At 38.1% G+C, this 16,236-nt stretch overlaps 1 protein-coding gene across 1 annotated transcript in view; it reads right to left on the bottom strand.

Moving 5' to 3' along the window:
- Positions 1–16,211, bottom strand: part of LOC124291800 (diacylglycerol lipase-beta-like) — a 35,893-nt gene extending 19,682 nt beyond the window's left edge. The window contains 9 exon segments of the mRNA XM_046728871.1: positions 1,330–1,485; positions 2,268–2,351; positions 3,237–3,366; positions 6,723–6,961; positions 6,964–7,026; positions 7,655–7,745; positions 8,327–8,664; positions 8,666–8,813; positions 16,045–16,211. Of these exon segments, the coding sequence (XP_046584827.1) occupies positions 1,330–1,485; positions 2,268–2,351; positions 3,237–3,366; positions 6,723–6,961; positions 6,964–7,026; positions 7,655–7,745; positions 8,327–8,664; positions 8,666–8,813; positions 16,045–16,139 (1,344 nt within the window). The 5' untranslated portion in view covers positions 16,140–16,211.
- Positions 16,212–16,236: the final 25 nt, after the last annotated feature.

The following is a 16,236-nucleotide window of genomic DNA, read 5'->3' as shown; positions in this document are numbered from 1 at the left end:
CTGTTATAACTGCACTATAAGTATCAGCAGATCGTCTGCTTTTTATTTAGTTTCAAAATGCATACAAGTATGATAATAAACTAATTAGGATTATAAGACCAAATATAAAGACGTACATTGACTAGTATCTACATACTGGTGAGTGCACGTTAACCACGTGAATGTAGCAAGAAATTTGTCGCGCAGTATTGTCACTTCGCCTCCCCCCACCTCGCTTCCGTGGAAGAAATCGTTATGTTATAAGTTGTGTCATACAAAATCCTTTTGGTTATGATTCAAATACATATTTAACTACGAGTAGAAAGTAGTTTTGATTTTCTAACTTGATGAAAACAACCCATAATCTCATTAATTCTAACAGACTTTAGCCCCCATCTTCACGATTTTCAAAAATGGCGGCGCCCTCTCACGAACATCCGCCAGTCTGAGTATAAATGCTATTTAGGTTTGTTTTCACCGAGTTACAAAATCAAAACTTCTTTCTACTGGTAGTAAAATATGTATTTGATTGATGGCCAATAGGATTTTGCATGACATAGCGTATAACATAACAATTTCTCTCGCGGAAGCGAGGTGAGTGTCAATATAATACTACATGTACTTACAGTATTATTGTTACTTCGACCACAACCTCGCTTCTGAGGCAGAAATCGTTGTGTTACAAGTTGTGTCATGGAAAATCTTTATGGTCATCAATCATATACATATTTTACTACGACTAGTAAGTAGTTTTGATTCTTTAACTTCCGTGAAGCGATCTGAACACAAGTAAGATATCGTTTCAGGCTTCCACAACGCTCTCTTCGCACTCACAAACATAACCCATTTTGCACGAACTGTGGGGTTCTGTGGAAATCTGTGCATGGCGACACCATCGCCCGACCTCTGGGAGCAATTTACGACAACGCAACGATATGGCATGTCTTCGTTGATGTCGAAAAATCATCAAACTGACGAGCTTGCTACACACTTTCTATACAACTAACTGACAATCTTTCCTCATATGACGTCACTGCAGTGCTCTGGCGACAGAGTTACGTAACCTGTCTGTGGTTTCGTTGGCGGGCGAGAGTGAAGCAGGCGACTTTTTGGCAACTTTTAATGGCTCGGTTCTAAGAATTTTTAAAGAATGAATTTAGTGTTCCGCATAAGACTAACCACAAATCTTTCATATGTAATAGTTAAAAGAGTAAAAAAACAACAAAGTTTATTTGTTCTTTAAGACCTATTCTTCTTGGAGTCCTGGAAATTTTCAATCTTATTCTAATTCGTACTATTTCCTATTCATGAAATATCTCCAACATAGCTGTAACAACACAGTCAACGTACTGGCAGCGTGTCAAAGGCCTTGGACAGTAGCTGTAGAGCATCGATCCTGTCCTTGATATAGTTAGCACAGTCCAGCATGGCTCCGTGGACATATGCATTGTCAACACCTTCAATGTCTATTGGCATACCCTCTGCTGACAGGTCCACAAGAGCATCCTGGGATATACAAACATTTATACCATCTTAGTCTCTGATCCTGGATATGTGAAAAATGTATCATCACCAAATTCAAGATCTACAAGAAAACAAAATATTAAAATACTCAGTATAAGGAATTATGACAAAGTAAGTGCTGTGGACTGAATGTATATCAAATTCCCTGATGACTATTGTTCTAAATTTTCAAATTGACTGCCATTCGTTGGTTTCACATTAATTTTCGACTCGCTGTGCACATGCATAGAGCGTGTAAAAACATCCAATGGTCAACTTCCAGTTTGGTCGTATTAGCGATATTGTAAACACACTCTAAATAAATGTTGTATGAATATTATTTACGCGTGACAACTGTTCATAGTTGAGTACATACATCCATTTGCCTATGCTTTTCAATAATTAATGTCCTATTTTGGTGGCATTGCATCAGAGATGTGTTTTTTTACTTGTGAGAAGGGGATGTGCAGGAAGGACAGTGGACGGGTGGTGGTGAGATGTGTTCATACAAGAGCTTGTTAACAAACGTTAAGCTATTTATTTAACTAATTCCAGTCCCTTCCATTCATAAATGAATTGAGATCAGTTAAATTCGACATAAAACCATATTTTGATTTTGATTTTTGCTTTCTTTAGAGTGTGTTTACACTATCGGTAAAGCTTACGACCAAACCGGAAGTTGGCCCGTGGATATTTTTACACGCTCTGCACATGCGCACAGTGAGTCGAAAATTAATGTGAAACCAACGAATGTTGTAGGGATGACCCGGAAGTAATCTACTAACCTCCAGCGACAGAGTGCCCCTTATGCTGATCACTACACTCTTGTGTTCTCGGTCTATTGCCACATAGAAGGGGATCTCCTTGAACTGTAATAAAGGGATACTCCATATCATCCAAACATTATAGGAAAACTGTTATGAATCTTCAAAACATAAAATTTCCCTTACCCAAGATATGGTGGAAACATTAAGAGAACAGTAAAAACATCTCACCCAAACGCACCCCTCCATGATCTGACACGGAGTCTATAAGGGCCCCTTAAAAACTTTTGGTAGCTTCCCATAATGAGATCTACAGGGTCCGAGACCGTTTGGCAGCTCACCATGATGAGATCAACAGGGTCTATGACCATTTGGCAGCTCACCATGATGAGATCTACAGGGTCCATGACCGCTTGGCAGCTCACCATGATGAGAGATCTACAGCGTCCATGACCGCTTGGCAGCTCACCATGATGAGAGATCAACAGGGTCCATGACCATTTAGCAGCTCACCATGATGAGATCTACAGGGTCCATGACCATTTGGCAGCTCACCATGATGAGATCTACAGGGTCCATGACCGCTTGGCAGCTCACCATGATGAGAGATCTACAGCGTCCGAGACCGTTTGGCAGCTCACCATGATGAGAGATCTACAGGGTCCATGACCATTTAGCAGCTCACCATGATGAGATCTACAGGGTCCATGACCGCTTGGCAGCTCACCATGATGAGATCTACAGGGTCCATGACCATTTGGCAGCTCACCATGAAGAGATCTACAGGGTCCATGACCATTTGGCAGCTCACCATGAAGAGATCTACAGGGTCCATGACCATTTGGCAGCTCACCATGATGAGATCTACAGGGTCCATGACCGCTTGGCAGCTCACCATGAAGAGATCTACAGAGTCCGAGACCATTTGGCAGCTCACCATGATGAGATCTACAGGGTCCATGACCATTTGGCAGCTGACGGTTGGCTCACCTTGTTATGGAAACTGACAAAGATGAGATCCTGGTCACTGATTCCTGTCACCTTCTTTATGGCAGCTGTGTGGCACTCACAGGCATTGTCAAAATTAACATTCTCACTGGACCGTATACACGCACAACACCTGGAAACAAATTGACGCAGCATTGATCTTCCTTGCAGTAAAAACATATCCCCTTAAAAAGTCATCTACCGGTAAGTTCAAGTAAGGACAGGCAAAAAAGTGAGTGAGCTCGGATTAATACTGCAGTAGTTCAGTCCCATCACACTGTGTCATGCCTAATGTTGGAGGAAACCCACAAATTATGCATGTGATAGATTATGAGGGAACACAGCCTGCAATGGCAGAGCAAGTGGGTGAGTGAATTTTAGTTTCAAATCTCCTTGAACAATATTTACAGTTGGTGTGTTAGCTAAACATGGAAGGAAAGCCGTAAGGGGTCTGTCTCAGTCATTTACCCCTTTGGTGAAAACTCATTAGCACCAATAGTGCTGACAAACCTAAAAAGTAAGTTGGTGTGAACCCATGATCACAGGTTTCTGGCTCAACTAAGGGGAGGAACTCAGCACAGCAAATTGTGGTACTTCAGATGAGTGGGCCATCCGGGCCACCTGTGCCCCCTATCGTAGTGTATTGACTTTGTTGCACTGACAGACCAAATTGGGACTCTTGTACTACAAGTCTGTCAGATGATCTCAGTGTTAGCCATTATTGATACATTCCAATGGATAATTCAAAATTTAGACACACACATGAAAAAAGCTACTTAAAGACTTGAGTGAGTTTCATCAACATTCTTACAGCCATTTAAAATTTAGCTAAGGCCAGACCAATTCTATTTCTTGTTTTACGGATTTTTGTCCCCAGAAAACCTAAAGGCAGGAGGGAAAAAAATTAAAAATAAAAATCACCAGTTAAAGTAACATTCCTTTTAAAAACTAAAAGTATTATATTTTTGGCAATTTATGAAGTGCATATGAGGCAAAAAACAATCAAAACATTACATTTTTGGCCAATAAAAACATGAGGATTTTAATTTTTGAGCGGGGAAAATTAATTTTGTTTTCTTTCTTATTCTTGAAAAAATATGACCGGCAGATCCGTAAAAAAAGAAATAAAATTGGTCTGGCCTAATAAGACAAAAATCCCATAATGCATAAACATAGAATACCAAGCACACAGGCAAACAAACACCAACATACTTAAAATACTCCACACTACAGCCAATCCTTAAACTGCTTGCTGATGTTCCTCAACTGATGAATGCAGTGTTTTTGTACTTACATAAAAGGGTGTGGAATTGAATTTATGAAGATGAAACATCAAAACATATGAAAGCAATTCTTAAATTGACAGGATATGTACTTCTGTATCAGGAAAAATAACGATCATATAGATGTGATTCACAGATGGAACTCCAACTATATTGAAGACCATGTTAGTCAACAAGGTTGTGCTAGGTACACTGAAGTGTTACAGAGGTGAGTAAAGAGAAGTCAACACAAGTAGCTACACCAGTGTGATATGAATGATATGAAACATAATAAGGTACAGAAGAAGCTTGCTATCAATTAAAAGAAATAATTACGACTTGTTAATTTTTACAACACCACCCATTCCAGTACAAAAATAAAACACACCAAGACCAGCAAAGGGGTGAATTTTGTCAGGAGGAGTGAAACAAAATACGTGGAAATTCTGAAGCTGCTCATCCTCTTCAACATCCTTAGGGTAGTTTTATATACATCTCTTTAAATATGGCAGAATCAATATTGACTCATCAATAACCAATGATTAATTAACAACCATTCATTATTCACTGCTGCGGACATGGATAACAACAGTCTGTCACAGTCTGATTTACCCAGACCTGCTCCGTGGCAGATATTTGGCTTCACGAAGACAGCAAAAAATCCAAAACTGGAGTTACATTTTCCTAATTCATGTTAAAATATTTATAAGTTATGTTACAGCTTTGTACAGTTGGTAGAGGTGACTTGCATTTAACTGACAAAAGGACCATTTAACATGTAGACTTAAGAAGGCTAGGTCTTTTTTGCTTAGTTTTTACATTACTAAACTGAACAACTGATGGTGGTCACATAATGGAGTGGTGGAAGTTATAACACTCTGCTTCAGATATATGACTAGCATTTCAATCTTCCGGTACAACAAATTAACAAAAAAATACCAACTGTACAAGAATCCAAATTTAGGAAAAGATTCTTTTTCTCTTGCCTTGCAAGTGTCTATACTGGATGTTTGAAATCCTCACTGAACATCGTTGCTTTTACTTCTTGTCATTTCATCATGTTTGTCACAATCAGATGAGCTTAAAACAGATATATGTAGGTATAAAACTACCCAGGATTTGAGGATGCAGCCTACTCTAGCCTACAACTCACTCAAATGATTGATGTCGGGTTTCATCTTCATCGTCATCTAAAACCTCGTACCATCGACCATGCTTATAAATATTAGGATTACCAGTATACAATGGCGAATAAGACTTTTTTTCAAATCTACTCATAAATGATCTCAGGAAACGAGGCAATTTTATTTGACTAGAAGTTGGTCTGAAATACAAATAAAAAAGACATCAATGTTAATTTGCATGACAGTAAACATGGTAAAGTGAGTGAGTGAATGAGTAGGCTTTTATGCTGCTTTTAGCAATATTTCAGCAACTTAAGAGTAGGGGACATAAGAGATAGGCTTTATACACTGAACCCACATGGGGAATAGAAACAGAGTCAGAGGCATTACAAAAAAACCAAATTAACCAGTAAGCTACCCGACTGTCCCAACAGTAAAGGGAGCATGAATGTGTTCTAAAGATAACACTTTCTACACTGATATGTTTCTAATAAATTTAGATTCATAAAGGGTATTTAAATTCAGCTGTCATATCACAAGTGTGCCATTTCATTTGAACAATTCAGAAAGTGGCAGAGTTGATACACGGCAGACATTAACCATGATTAACATGATCAAGAGATCAGAACAACACTAACGTCGTGATCAACAAACATGATTACCAAACAGTCAAAACACATTCAAAATCAAAGTATCCAAGAACAAAATACAGCATGCAATAAAACCATCACCAGTTGACTGTACACAACATTACTAACGATAGAGGTCTCATATGTAATACATTATCACACTTGGTTTGATCTTTAAGGAAGTTGGAGGTTGCATTTGGTTGGATCATACCAGTTGTTTATGTATCCAAAGAGTGCACACTGACCTGGGTAATTATGGTGGCAATGCTCTGACCATGCATTAATGGATGGACTATAGTCCATTACAAATGCACTACAAACTTGTACTGGGCATGACACAGTTGAGCTTGGTAACATGTAGACCTTCTGAATAAGGTGACCTTTCAGGACTTGGGCAACAGTGTCCTTCAAAGGTAGCTACAATATGGATCAAGGTACTCAGTGAAAATCTTTAAAAAAACATCAACTACTCACTTGCATTTGGTAGCCAGCTTGCAGAGACCAGTGGCAAGATTGGTGTACATGTAGAAGGGCCAGCCATAGCTCCCCAGGGCATAGTTCATGAAGTGAGCCATCATCTTGACAGTCATCCAACTTTCAGGCACCAGACAACTTGGAGCAGACATGATACCATTGATTGGCTGAGGTCCGTCCGGATGGAACTCCCCAGCTGACCCCTCCACCCTTACAGACATCAGTTCCCGCCCACGACGCGCATTTGCTGATGCTGTATCAGGATAAGGCCAGCTGCTATGTCAGTCGGAACCAAGTCCACATCCTGCACAATGAAAATAATTCTGATTTACCTGTCTTAATACCTACAAATTCCTGTAAAGGAATCTCTCAGGTACCTAGATCTCTACTAGTTTAAAAACTATTGGACCATATTTTAAGTGCCCATCTATAAACACAATAAAAACAGCAACAGTATCTAAAAGATGTTTAAAGGTCAAGAGAATTAAGGGACACTTTTATCATTTCTGAGCCACAAGATCATATTGGTCAATGACATGATAAGATTTCTATTATCTCTAAGAACTTTAATCAATATTACTGGGACTATTTGTACTTTTAATGCCCACTCTATTCCCCTTCCCCCTTCATCTAATTTTTTTGTGATTTTCAGCTTCACTGATCTTTTGATAATACTTTATTCCTTATGACAAATGTTAAAACCATAAAATCCTCTACAATGTAGATTTTTCAATTTCAATTTTTAAATATTACATTTCTTCAGAAATATTCCATATATATATATATAGACAACACATATGATGCGATGTACTGACATATGACTTAATGGTACAGTATGTGTACATAGAATTTACATAAAAAACATCTCTTTTCACATGTTTATGAGAGAATGTGTTCATTTTTAACAACTCAGAGCCTTTAAGAAATGTTACCTGGAAGAAATCTGCCACAAGTTTAGAGACATCAGTGAAAGCATTTCGGTTGTCCTGCTTAAAGGCTACACAACAGCACAACAGGCGACATCTGAAAACAATGTACATGTCATGACCAAATGTAATGTACTATGTTCTGATGTAATGTACTGCTTATGAGGTGCAACTGACAATGATAAAATATCATGATCTAATGTTATGTAATGCCTAATTGGCACAACAGACGAGACAGAACAACGATTTACAATGTATGACATGTCATGAGTGAGTGCATGAGTATGGGTTTTTTTGTTGCTTTTAACAATATTCCAGACATTTCATGGTGGGGGACACCAAAAATGGACTTTACACATTGTACTAATATGGGGAATTAAACCCGGGCCTTCGGCATGATGAGCAAACGCTTTAACCACTAGGCTACCCCACCGTCCCTTACAAGTCATGGCATGATGTTTACAAAAAGGTTACTGACTACCAAGATAACTGGTTTCATTTACCATTCTATGAATAATGATAATCTTTCCCGCCTGACAATGTACACTACACGTGCCACAGCAGCACACACTGCCTCAATGTGATACAATGGCAGAAATCACACAATGCAATGCTAGACTGCACATCAGCTATATGTGTTTACAAATGATGAAGAATGTTGTGTCAATGCAATGTTACCTCATTTCCCACACTTTGCTGGCAGCATCTACGGAATCTGACAGCCGCATCTCTGATCCATGGGTCATCCTCCGTGCAATCCTGTTCTTCTGTTTCTGTGTTCCAACAGGATCAAATACCAGGAGGATTCCAACAAGCATGAAGAAGCCTGCCACCCAGGCAAACAACACTGCCCCTTTCACAGTCCACACTACTGCTGGGTCACATTCATAGGATTTGCCAAATGCCCAGTATGTGCCCAGTACCACCCAGAGAGTCTCTGGTACTAGGAGCCCTAACTTGAAGTACAGCATGATGGGAATACCACGACGAGGCTTTACATTTGTGATTGTTCCCCTTCATGCTGGTGTGAATTATAATTATATTCATGACGGCACTGGTTACCAGAATAGTTATTACCCCAATGAAGTAAATACGGAGAAGATGGCCACTGCTGCAGTCAAAAGCATCTTTGTTCACATGGAAGACAACAGATATTGCGATCAACCTGAAAAGTAGATAATTAATTGAAAACTACAAATTCAAATAATCCAAATATTCAAATTATATACAAAAATTTGGAATACCGGTAATATAATCAAATGAAAATAAATGGTGGCACACAGGCAGTACATATCCCATAGCCTAATCCTTTGGTGATAATAAATGTTATCACTGCTGGGGGGGTCATAAACTGCTAGATTCACTTTGATAGGAGAGGGTTTTCATTCTACAGCATTGCATGTCTGCTGAGACAATGATGACTCCTAACATATCTTCAGCCTATTACCAGCAATGTTGTTTTAATTGTCCAGTTCTAACTCCCCCAGGGATGTCAGTTAAAAGAGATAAATATCTATATATTATTGGAGATCTTGCTTTCCTGATTAAGAAATGCAGTTCGCTCTACCACCATGTATAGTGTAATAAAGCACACTTTCGCCCTGAACTATTATAGTTAAGCGTCCTTGTGCTTTAACGTTATAATAGTTCAGGACAAAAGTGTGCTTTATTACACTATACATGGTGGTAGAGCGAACTGTATTTCTTTTCTAAGATGCCAAATTTAAGTACTGTCAGCGCCTTTAATCTTTCTCCGAAGCATCTTAGAATCAACCATAGGGTGTGAGGTTTAATTGTTTGCATCATTTTGTGTTTGTGGGTTTGGGTTCATAATATTTAAAGTAATAATAAACAAAACATTGCGAATCAGGCTACCTCATTTCAGTTTCAGTATTGTAACATATCCATAGATGGTAAACACATATGTAGTATCACATGTTGTCTGTCTGGAAAAGTATATTTCTTTTAGGGGCCACATGCAAGTTTCAAGTCAAATTTGGGTCCCCAACCCTTACAGGATTTCATAATCTTTCAAACCAGAATGGAATATATTAGACATCAAACATATACTAAAGCAGGTCTAGTTCTGTTAATACTGCTGGATGATATGTTTTGCAGCATATATGTGTGTTTCACTACACTACACAGACATCGTAAATACTTGTCAGACAATGGCTTGTTTTAAACATGAAGTTGCATTCAGTCAGATGTTATATAGTCCTTGTCTGATTAGCGGGAAAACTATTAATGTTTCTTCAGCATCCAAAAACCTGTAATACAAGGATACAATTTACAGGAGTAGTGCACTTTACAAAACACTTTTTCATATCCAATTAGTTCTGTGGTCGTTTGAATGCACTTTGCCATATTACTGGCTTAGCTTAGGATCCCCAAAGATGGTAAAGGGGTGTTTGCTAGTAAAGTTAAAGCAAACTATGACTAAGCTTAACATATCAAAGCCACTGCTGTTTGAGCAAGGCCAGTGATACAGCAGGTCAGTGGATGCTCACCATAAACTGCACTCTAGCCCAATTCACCATAAACAAGTTGGTAGGACTGCTGAACAGGTTCAGTTCTGTGAACTACTGGGCAACTATACCCTTGTTGGCATAACAATGGTGAAAGGACCATCACAAAAACAAACATCAGTGAATGATTAAGCAAACTGTTAACTTAGTAGCACTACCTGGGGTAAGCCAACATAATAATATGTACTTGATGATGTATCTGTATGGCAATATGGTGTATGAACTGTTCAGCTAATTTGCGTAAGTGCCATCCATCCTTCAATGAACATGTCTGTTAAAAGCTGTAATCCTATTCATTATGTGTCTGTAATGGCGTATTACCATCCTAACAATAATTTACGTCATGTAGAGTAATAGTTGGAAGGATAACAAATATATGGATGAACAACTTGTTTACAAGTGAGCCCGGTAATTCTGCCCGTCCTGTAATTCTGCGCAGCTGCAATAGCGTACTTCCGTATCAAAGGTAAACATCGTCTGCTACCACATTTACGCTTGAAATCGGGACATTTCTACAAGAGACCGGCTTTTAATCACTAAAGGTAAGTAAATAACAGTAATAGACAGATAAATGGACAGTTTTATGAAAACTTGTTTTCTTCAGACTTTTAAACCTTTTTCTTCATTATTCATACTATGAAACACCCTTCCTTACATTGATGAAGTGATTTTTGAAAATAATCTGGCCCTAATACACTTCCATACTTCGGATCTCCAGCTGGATGTCATGTGCATCAGTTGCTACCCAGAATTACCGGACAGCAAGCGATGTCGTCAGAACGCTGGTAAGGTCAACCGTATGGCATAATCAGGGAGACTCTATAAGGGGGAGTGGTCACTCCTCGGAAAGCTCCTAAGCTATGCCTCGGCTCGTCACGTGACCAGTGTAGCCAATATGGCGGCAGCGTGGTTTTTAAGATTGAGCCCGGTTTATTTTCAACAGCTGATTACATACGCTGAGTGTTGTGACAACTGAAAACCTACATGTAGAAGATAAGTTACCTATTCTGTCACTTCATTTCAAGTCAAATAATTGTTATTAGTGTCAGTATAAGTACAGTAGCTTTGTAGTAAAGTTTCAAGTGGGCATGTAGCTCACTGGCTTCAATTCTCAGTACACAGCGAAGAAAGACTAAATTATATCGCTAAAAACTTCTTTCACATATTCGTTTAATTTTTAGAAGGGAAATATACCTTTAGTTGAAAGGTGTTTGCAAGTAATAGTGATAGTTTTATAACTAAAAAATTTTTGTTAGGGTGTATTTGAGGTGTGTGAAAAATATGACATATCGCCGATCTGCCATTGAAATACTACAGGGCGTTGTTTGAGTGTTTCTAGTTAGTGTTCAAAAACATCTTTCACATACACCTTCAATTTTTATGAGGGGAATATACCATCAGGTGAAAGGTGTTTGCAAGTAATAGTAATAGTTTTATAATTTAAAAAAAATTGTTAGTGTGTATTTGAGGTGTGTGAAAAATATGACATATCGCCGATCTGCCATTGAAATACTGCAGGGCGTTGTTTGAGTGTTTCTAGTTAGTGTTCAAAAGCATCTTTCACATACACCTTTAATTTTTATGAGGGGAATATACCATCACGTGAAAGGTGTTTGCAAGTAATAGTGATAGTTTTATAATTTTAAAAAATTGTTAGTGTGTATTTGAGGTGTGTGAAAAATATGACATATCGCCGATCTGCCATTGAAATACTACAGGGCGTTGTTTGAGTGTTTCTAGTTATTGTTCTAAAACATCTTTCACATACACCTTTAATTTTTATGAGGGGTATATACCATCAGGTGAAAGGTTTTTGCAAGTAACATTGATACTTTTTAATTTTTTTTTGTTTTTGTTAGTGTGTATTTGAGGTGTGTGAAAAATATGACATATCGCCATTGGTGCTTGTGATGCTTGAGTGTTATAGTTCTAAAACTTCTTTCTTTCTTGTTGATCTTAGTATTTGACAAAACTGGAAAGGTGTTTACAGCGCTTTGTGATAGTTCTAAACTTTCTGTTCTTGAGGGGTCTGTGACAGTGTCAGTTAACATTCTGTCAATGCCCATGTCATTCCACACATGCAATAAGATATCTGAATTAGTTACTAATGTAAAAACATGTTTCAAAGTAATTTTTTTTTGAAAATGGACAGCTGATGTTAACATATGTGTTCTACCGATAGTTTTGTGTTCTTTAACATGTTTGGGGAGGGATGGCCGTGGTGTATCATTTATTCTTTCATTCATTCACATATGTTCTTTTTCTTTTTTCTTTTTCTTAATTTCTTTCATTCATTCACATAAAATTCTTGCTCTTAATTCATTCATTCATTCATTGTAAAATTCCGACTGATACAATACACTGGCTGAAGTACTGTTAAACGCAGCCGAAGTTGCGCTGGGACCGAACCAAGTCACTGTGTGCGTTGGAGCATGACGAGGCACACGTTAATTAGTACAAATGGTAAAGAAAGCAAGCGAGACCTATCCCTGTTGTAGAGTATCCCTGGCATAATGCAACGTTAGAATCTTATAGTCGTCAATAAAACTTACCAGCATGTTTAGTCACGTAAACCACAAAAAGTAAGAGACCATAGCTACCGTGTTGCGATCGCTGTGGGCGGGCTAAATTACCGGACGGCATAGTATTACAATCAGAGTGACGTTTCGGTGTAGTTTTAACACCGTTATAGACCGATCCAGTCTGTCAATCAAAACTGGCGCATGCGTCAATTTTGGCCAATCAGCAGGCCGGGCGCGCTGTGTGGATTTGTCAGACTTATTTCCGGGGTCAAACGATGCATCCGAAGCGATGTGCTTCGAATTATGCCATTTACACTCGCTATATTTATTACATATTGTTGCGATTTGATGTGTACCTTCACGAAACCATTACGGCCAAGACAACAAAAATGGAGGCGGATCAAGAAACGCGATAGGCCTAACGATCAGTTAAATGTCTGCACCATCGTTCAGGAAACCTACGTCTGCCTGCTGATGCGAATTTGCACGAATTTGCACACTTTTGCACATGTGCAAAATCATTACCAATTGATGACAACAAATAGCAGTTTAAGACTTTGCAAGTGTTATAAACACGGACAATTCTTGTAACTACAAAATTGTTTTTGCTTAACGTTTTTAGTCACTACTAGGCATTGAGTTGGTACACCATAAAGCTCAAATGAGACAGGCGAGAAAGCCGTGACACAATGTAAACAAATCTTCATTTCGGTTAGGGTCAACCGAAATAGCAAAACTTGTTACATGAAAGAACAATGTGGCGGATATTGTCCCCTTAAGCTCTTAGATATTCTTCAATTTGTCACACATTGTAGGATGTTTTAAGTTTCATAAGCACAATCTGAAGGCCCACAGTATCTTGTTAACAGAGCAAAATATTCGAGGAGTAATATTTTTTATTCAAAGCGGATACTGTCAGTGTCAGCAGTTGCCTATCATGCAATATCCAAGTATCAAAATTAGTTCATATGAGTGCCTATAAAACCATGCTTTAAAATTTCAGATTTTTATAAAGAGTTGCATGGGACTTTGAACTGAATTACCTTCCTCCATGTTGATCGAATCGAAAACTATGTGAGAAGAATAGTGACTTTCTGGAGAATTGGACGGAGTGAAATAAAGTGTATATCTTAATTACGAGAACATTATTTGAAGTTTTGTTACCACATAAATTATTCACATTAATGGTACATTTTAGGAGTAATATTACAAATGTAATTTTGATTAATTCACTGGAAATGATAGCAAGGTATGTTTTAAGAATCTTGCTGTTTTTTAGTAAGCGATGGAAGGGTAATAAAATTAATAATAATCTAATCAATAATAAATAATTATTCAATTGATTGACATATAAGATTTTTAGATTTTAAAGGCAGAACTAGGCAAACAAACACCATACATATCATGGCAGGACAATCACTTGGTATTAACTTAGTTTCTTGGCTCCTGCTTTTAGATGTTTTTTAAATACTACATTTACTAATAAGATAATTCTGAAAGTGATTGCTAGTATCATAACTCATTAAAGTTATTTCAACATCCAGAAAATTTGAAAAGCAAAGGCTACGTTTTGGTCAAACCCTGGTCAGGCATTATCCAGTCCTGGAACAGAATAACTTACAAAAATCTCAGTTGACTTTTCATGTAGCGGAATAAAGATTGAAACATATATTTAACCCATATTTGATGCAATTCTTCTGATAAATCATAAGTTTTTAGGAGGTTACTAATATTTGAAGACTGAGCCAAAGCTAGTGTTTATTAAGATGGTGGATATTTAACAAATTGTTCAAGGTTTGTTGATGGTTATTTGCAAAATGAGCTTCATATTAAATTGCACACTGGTTTGTAGGAGGTGAACGCTTCAGGGCATTTTCATGTCTGTTTTCCTAAACCTTTGTTATGACTTTTACCAAATTTTGAATCAACTTTCGACTACATTTGTATTTTGTGTAACATTCTATTTCAATGCTAGTTAATTGTTCGGATAACTGTGGATGCTCTGTTCCAAAATTTTGCATCACATGTTTCCTATTTCTGGAAGATGGGTCAGCTAGTGTACAGGTGCAGACAGTAACTTGGATCTTCTTTGTGTTCTTGTACTGTGACATACCTGTACATAAACGCTGGCAGTTCATGAAGTCCAGTATTATGGAAGTTTGTATGTAAATAAGGATTCCACAACAAAGTACATATAGAAAAATTAAATGGAAATGATGATTAAAAAAATGATTTCCTTATATTCAGTGTCATTTTAATCATGGTGTACAGATTTTGAAGAGAGAAACTTTACTGAGAGTTGCTGCAGATCAGCTGTTGAATATTTGCTTCTGGGTATGTCCAGATACGTCCATGGAAACATATTGTTTACAAGCCCAATTACCTTTTCCAGATTTCCAAATAAGATCAAATAGGTTATGCTGTGATTGATTTGTTTACATTAATTGTAAAGACAAATAAGGTGCATGAAGTAGTAGACGGGAAATATTTTCTGCTTTTTATTTACCATTCTCTTAATTCATTAAAAGATAGAAACCCATGTTTTCAGATTATTGAACTAAATTTGAACAACGCCAACGGATGAGTAAAAGCCGCACGCGCAGTGTTGATAATCTATTTATATACCTAAAGCGATCTGCAACATGAACATGTGGTTGTGTTCACGAAGTTTTAAAAATTATAAACCCAAACAACAAATTTCAGTTATCCTTCCCCTGCTAATATCTGTGACGGAGGTGAATAATTGCCAGATAGATTAATTGATTCGAAAGAAATTACGCTTCCTACAGTCTCAGCAGCTAGTCGAGATGCTTTTTCATCGGGCATGTAACTCATTTTCACTCGCCAGTTGTAATCTGCCAGCTAAAATATATTAAAAATCACATACGTCTAACTTGTCTCTTTATATAACATTCACAAACGACGGATGCCAAAGTATCACAAGCAGAATTCACCAACAACGTTCGCAATCACGTAACGTTTCGCCGGCGGTGACGCCATTGTGATTTGCCAGTGGTTGTCCCCCCTAACGTCAAAAACGAAGTGGGCGGGGCTTATCGGCCGGGACTGGATCGGTCTATTAACTTGCTTGAAACCCACTGAAACTAGTGAAAGCTTGGTCTGGTTTGTTGTTTACGCCGCAGTCAGCAATAGGCCAGCTTATAAGGCCACGGTCTGTAAATAAACGAGTCCAGACCAGACAATCCAGTGATCAACAGCATGAGCATCGATCTACTTAATTTGGATACGATGACGTGTGTCAACCAAGTCAGCGAACGAGCCTGCCCGATCCCGTTAGTCGCCTACCGAACAAGTGTAACAAATAAACATGTCACTAAGCATTTACCATGCAAATCTGAAGCAGTTTTCTATTATGACGGGGAAGACAAGATCATCGCTGCCTATACCCCAGCGCCTGTTGAAGGCCACGAGGCCAGGCATGGTTGAGAGCTTTACGATTTGTTCAGCGTTGTGGTCGACAGTGTTTCCGCAAAACAGTAGCCATCTTGCCTTGAAGGCAATTACAAGGCTTGTTTTA

Source organism: Haliotis rubra, unplaced genomic scaffold (assembly GCF_003918875.1).
Source record: "Haliotis rubra isolate DU_JTF1 unplaced genomic scaffold, ASM391887v1 Scf5, whole genome shotgun sequence".
Lineage (NCBI taxonomy): Eukaryota > Metazoa > Mollusca > Gastropoda > Lepetellida > Haliotidae > Haliotis > Haliotis rubra.
The sequence above is the reverse complement of the archived record's forward strand: the minus strand, read 5'-3'. Positions and strand labels throughout refer to the sequence as shown.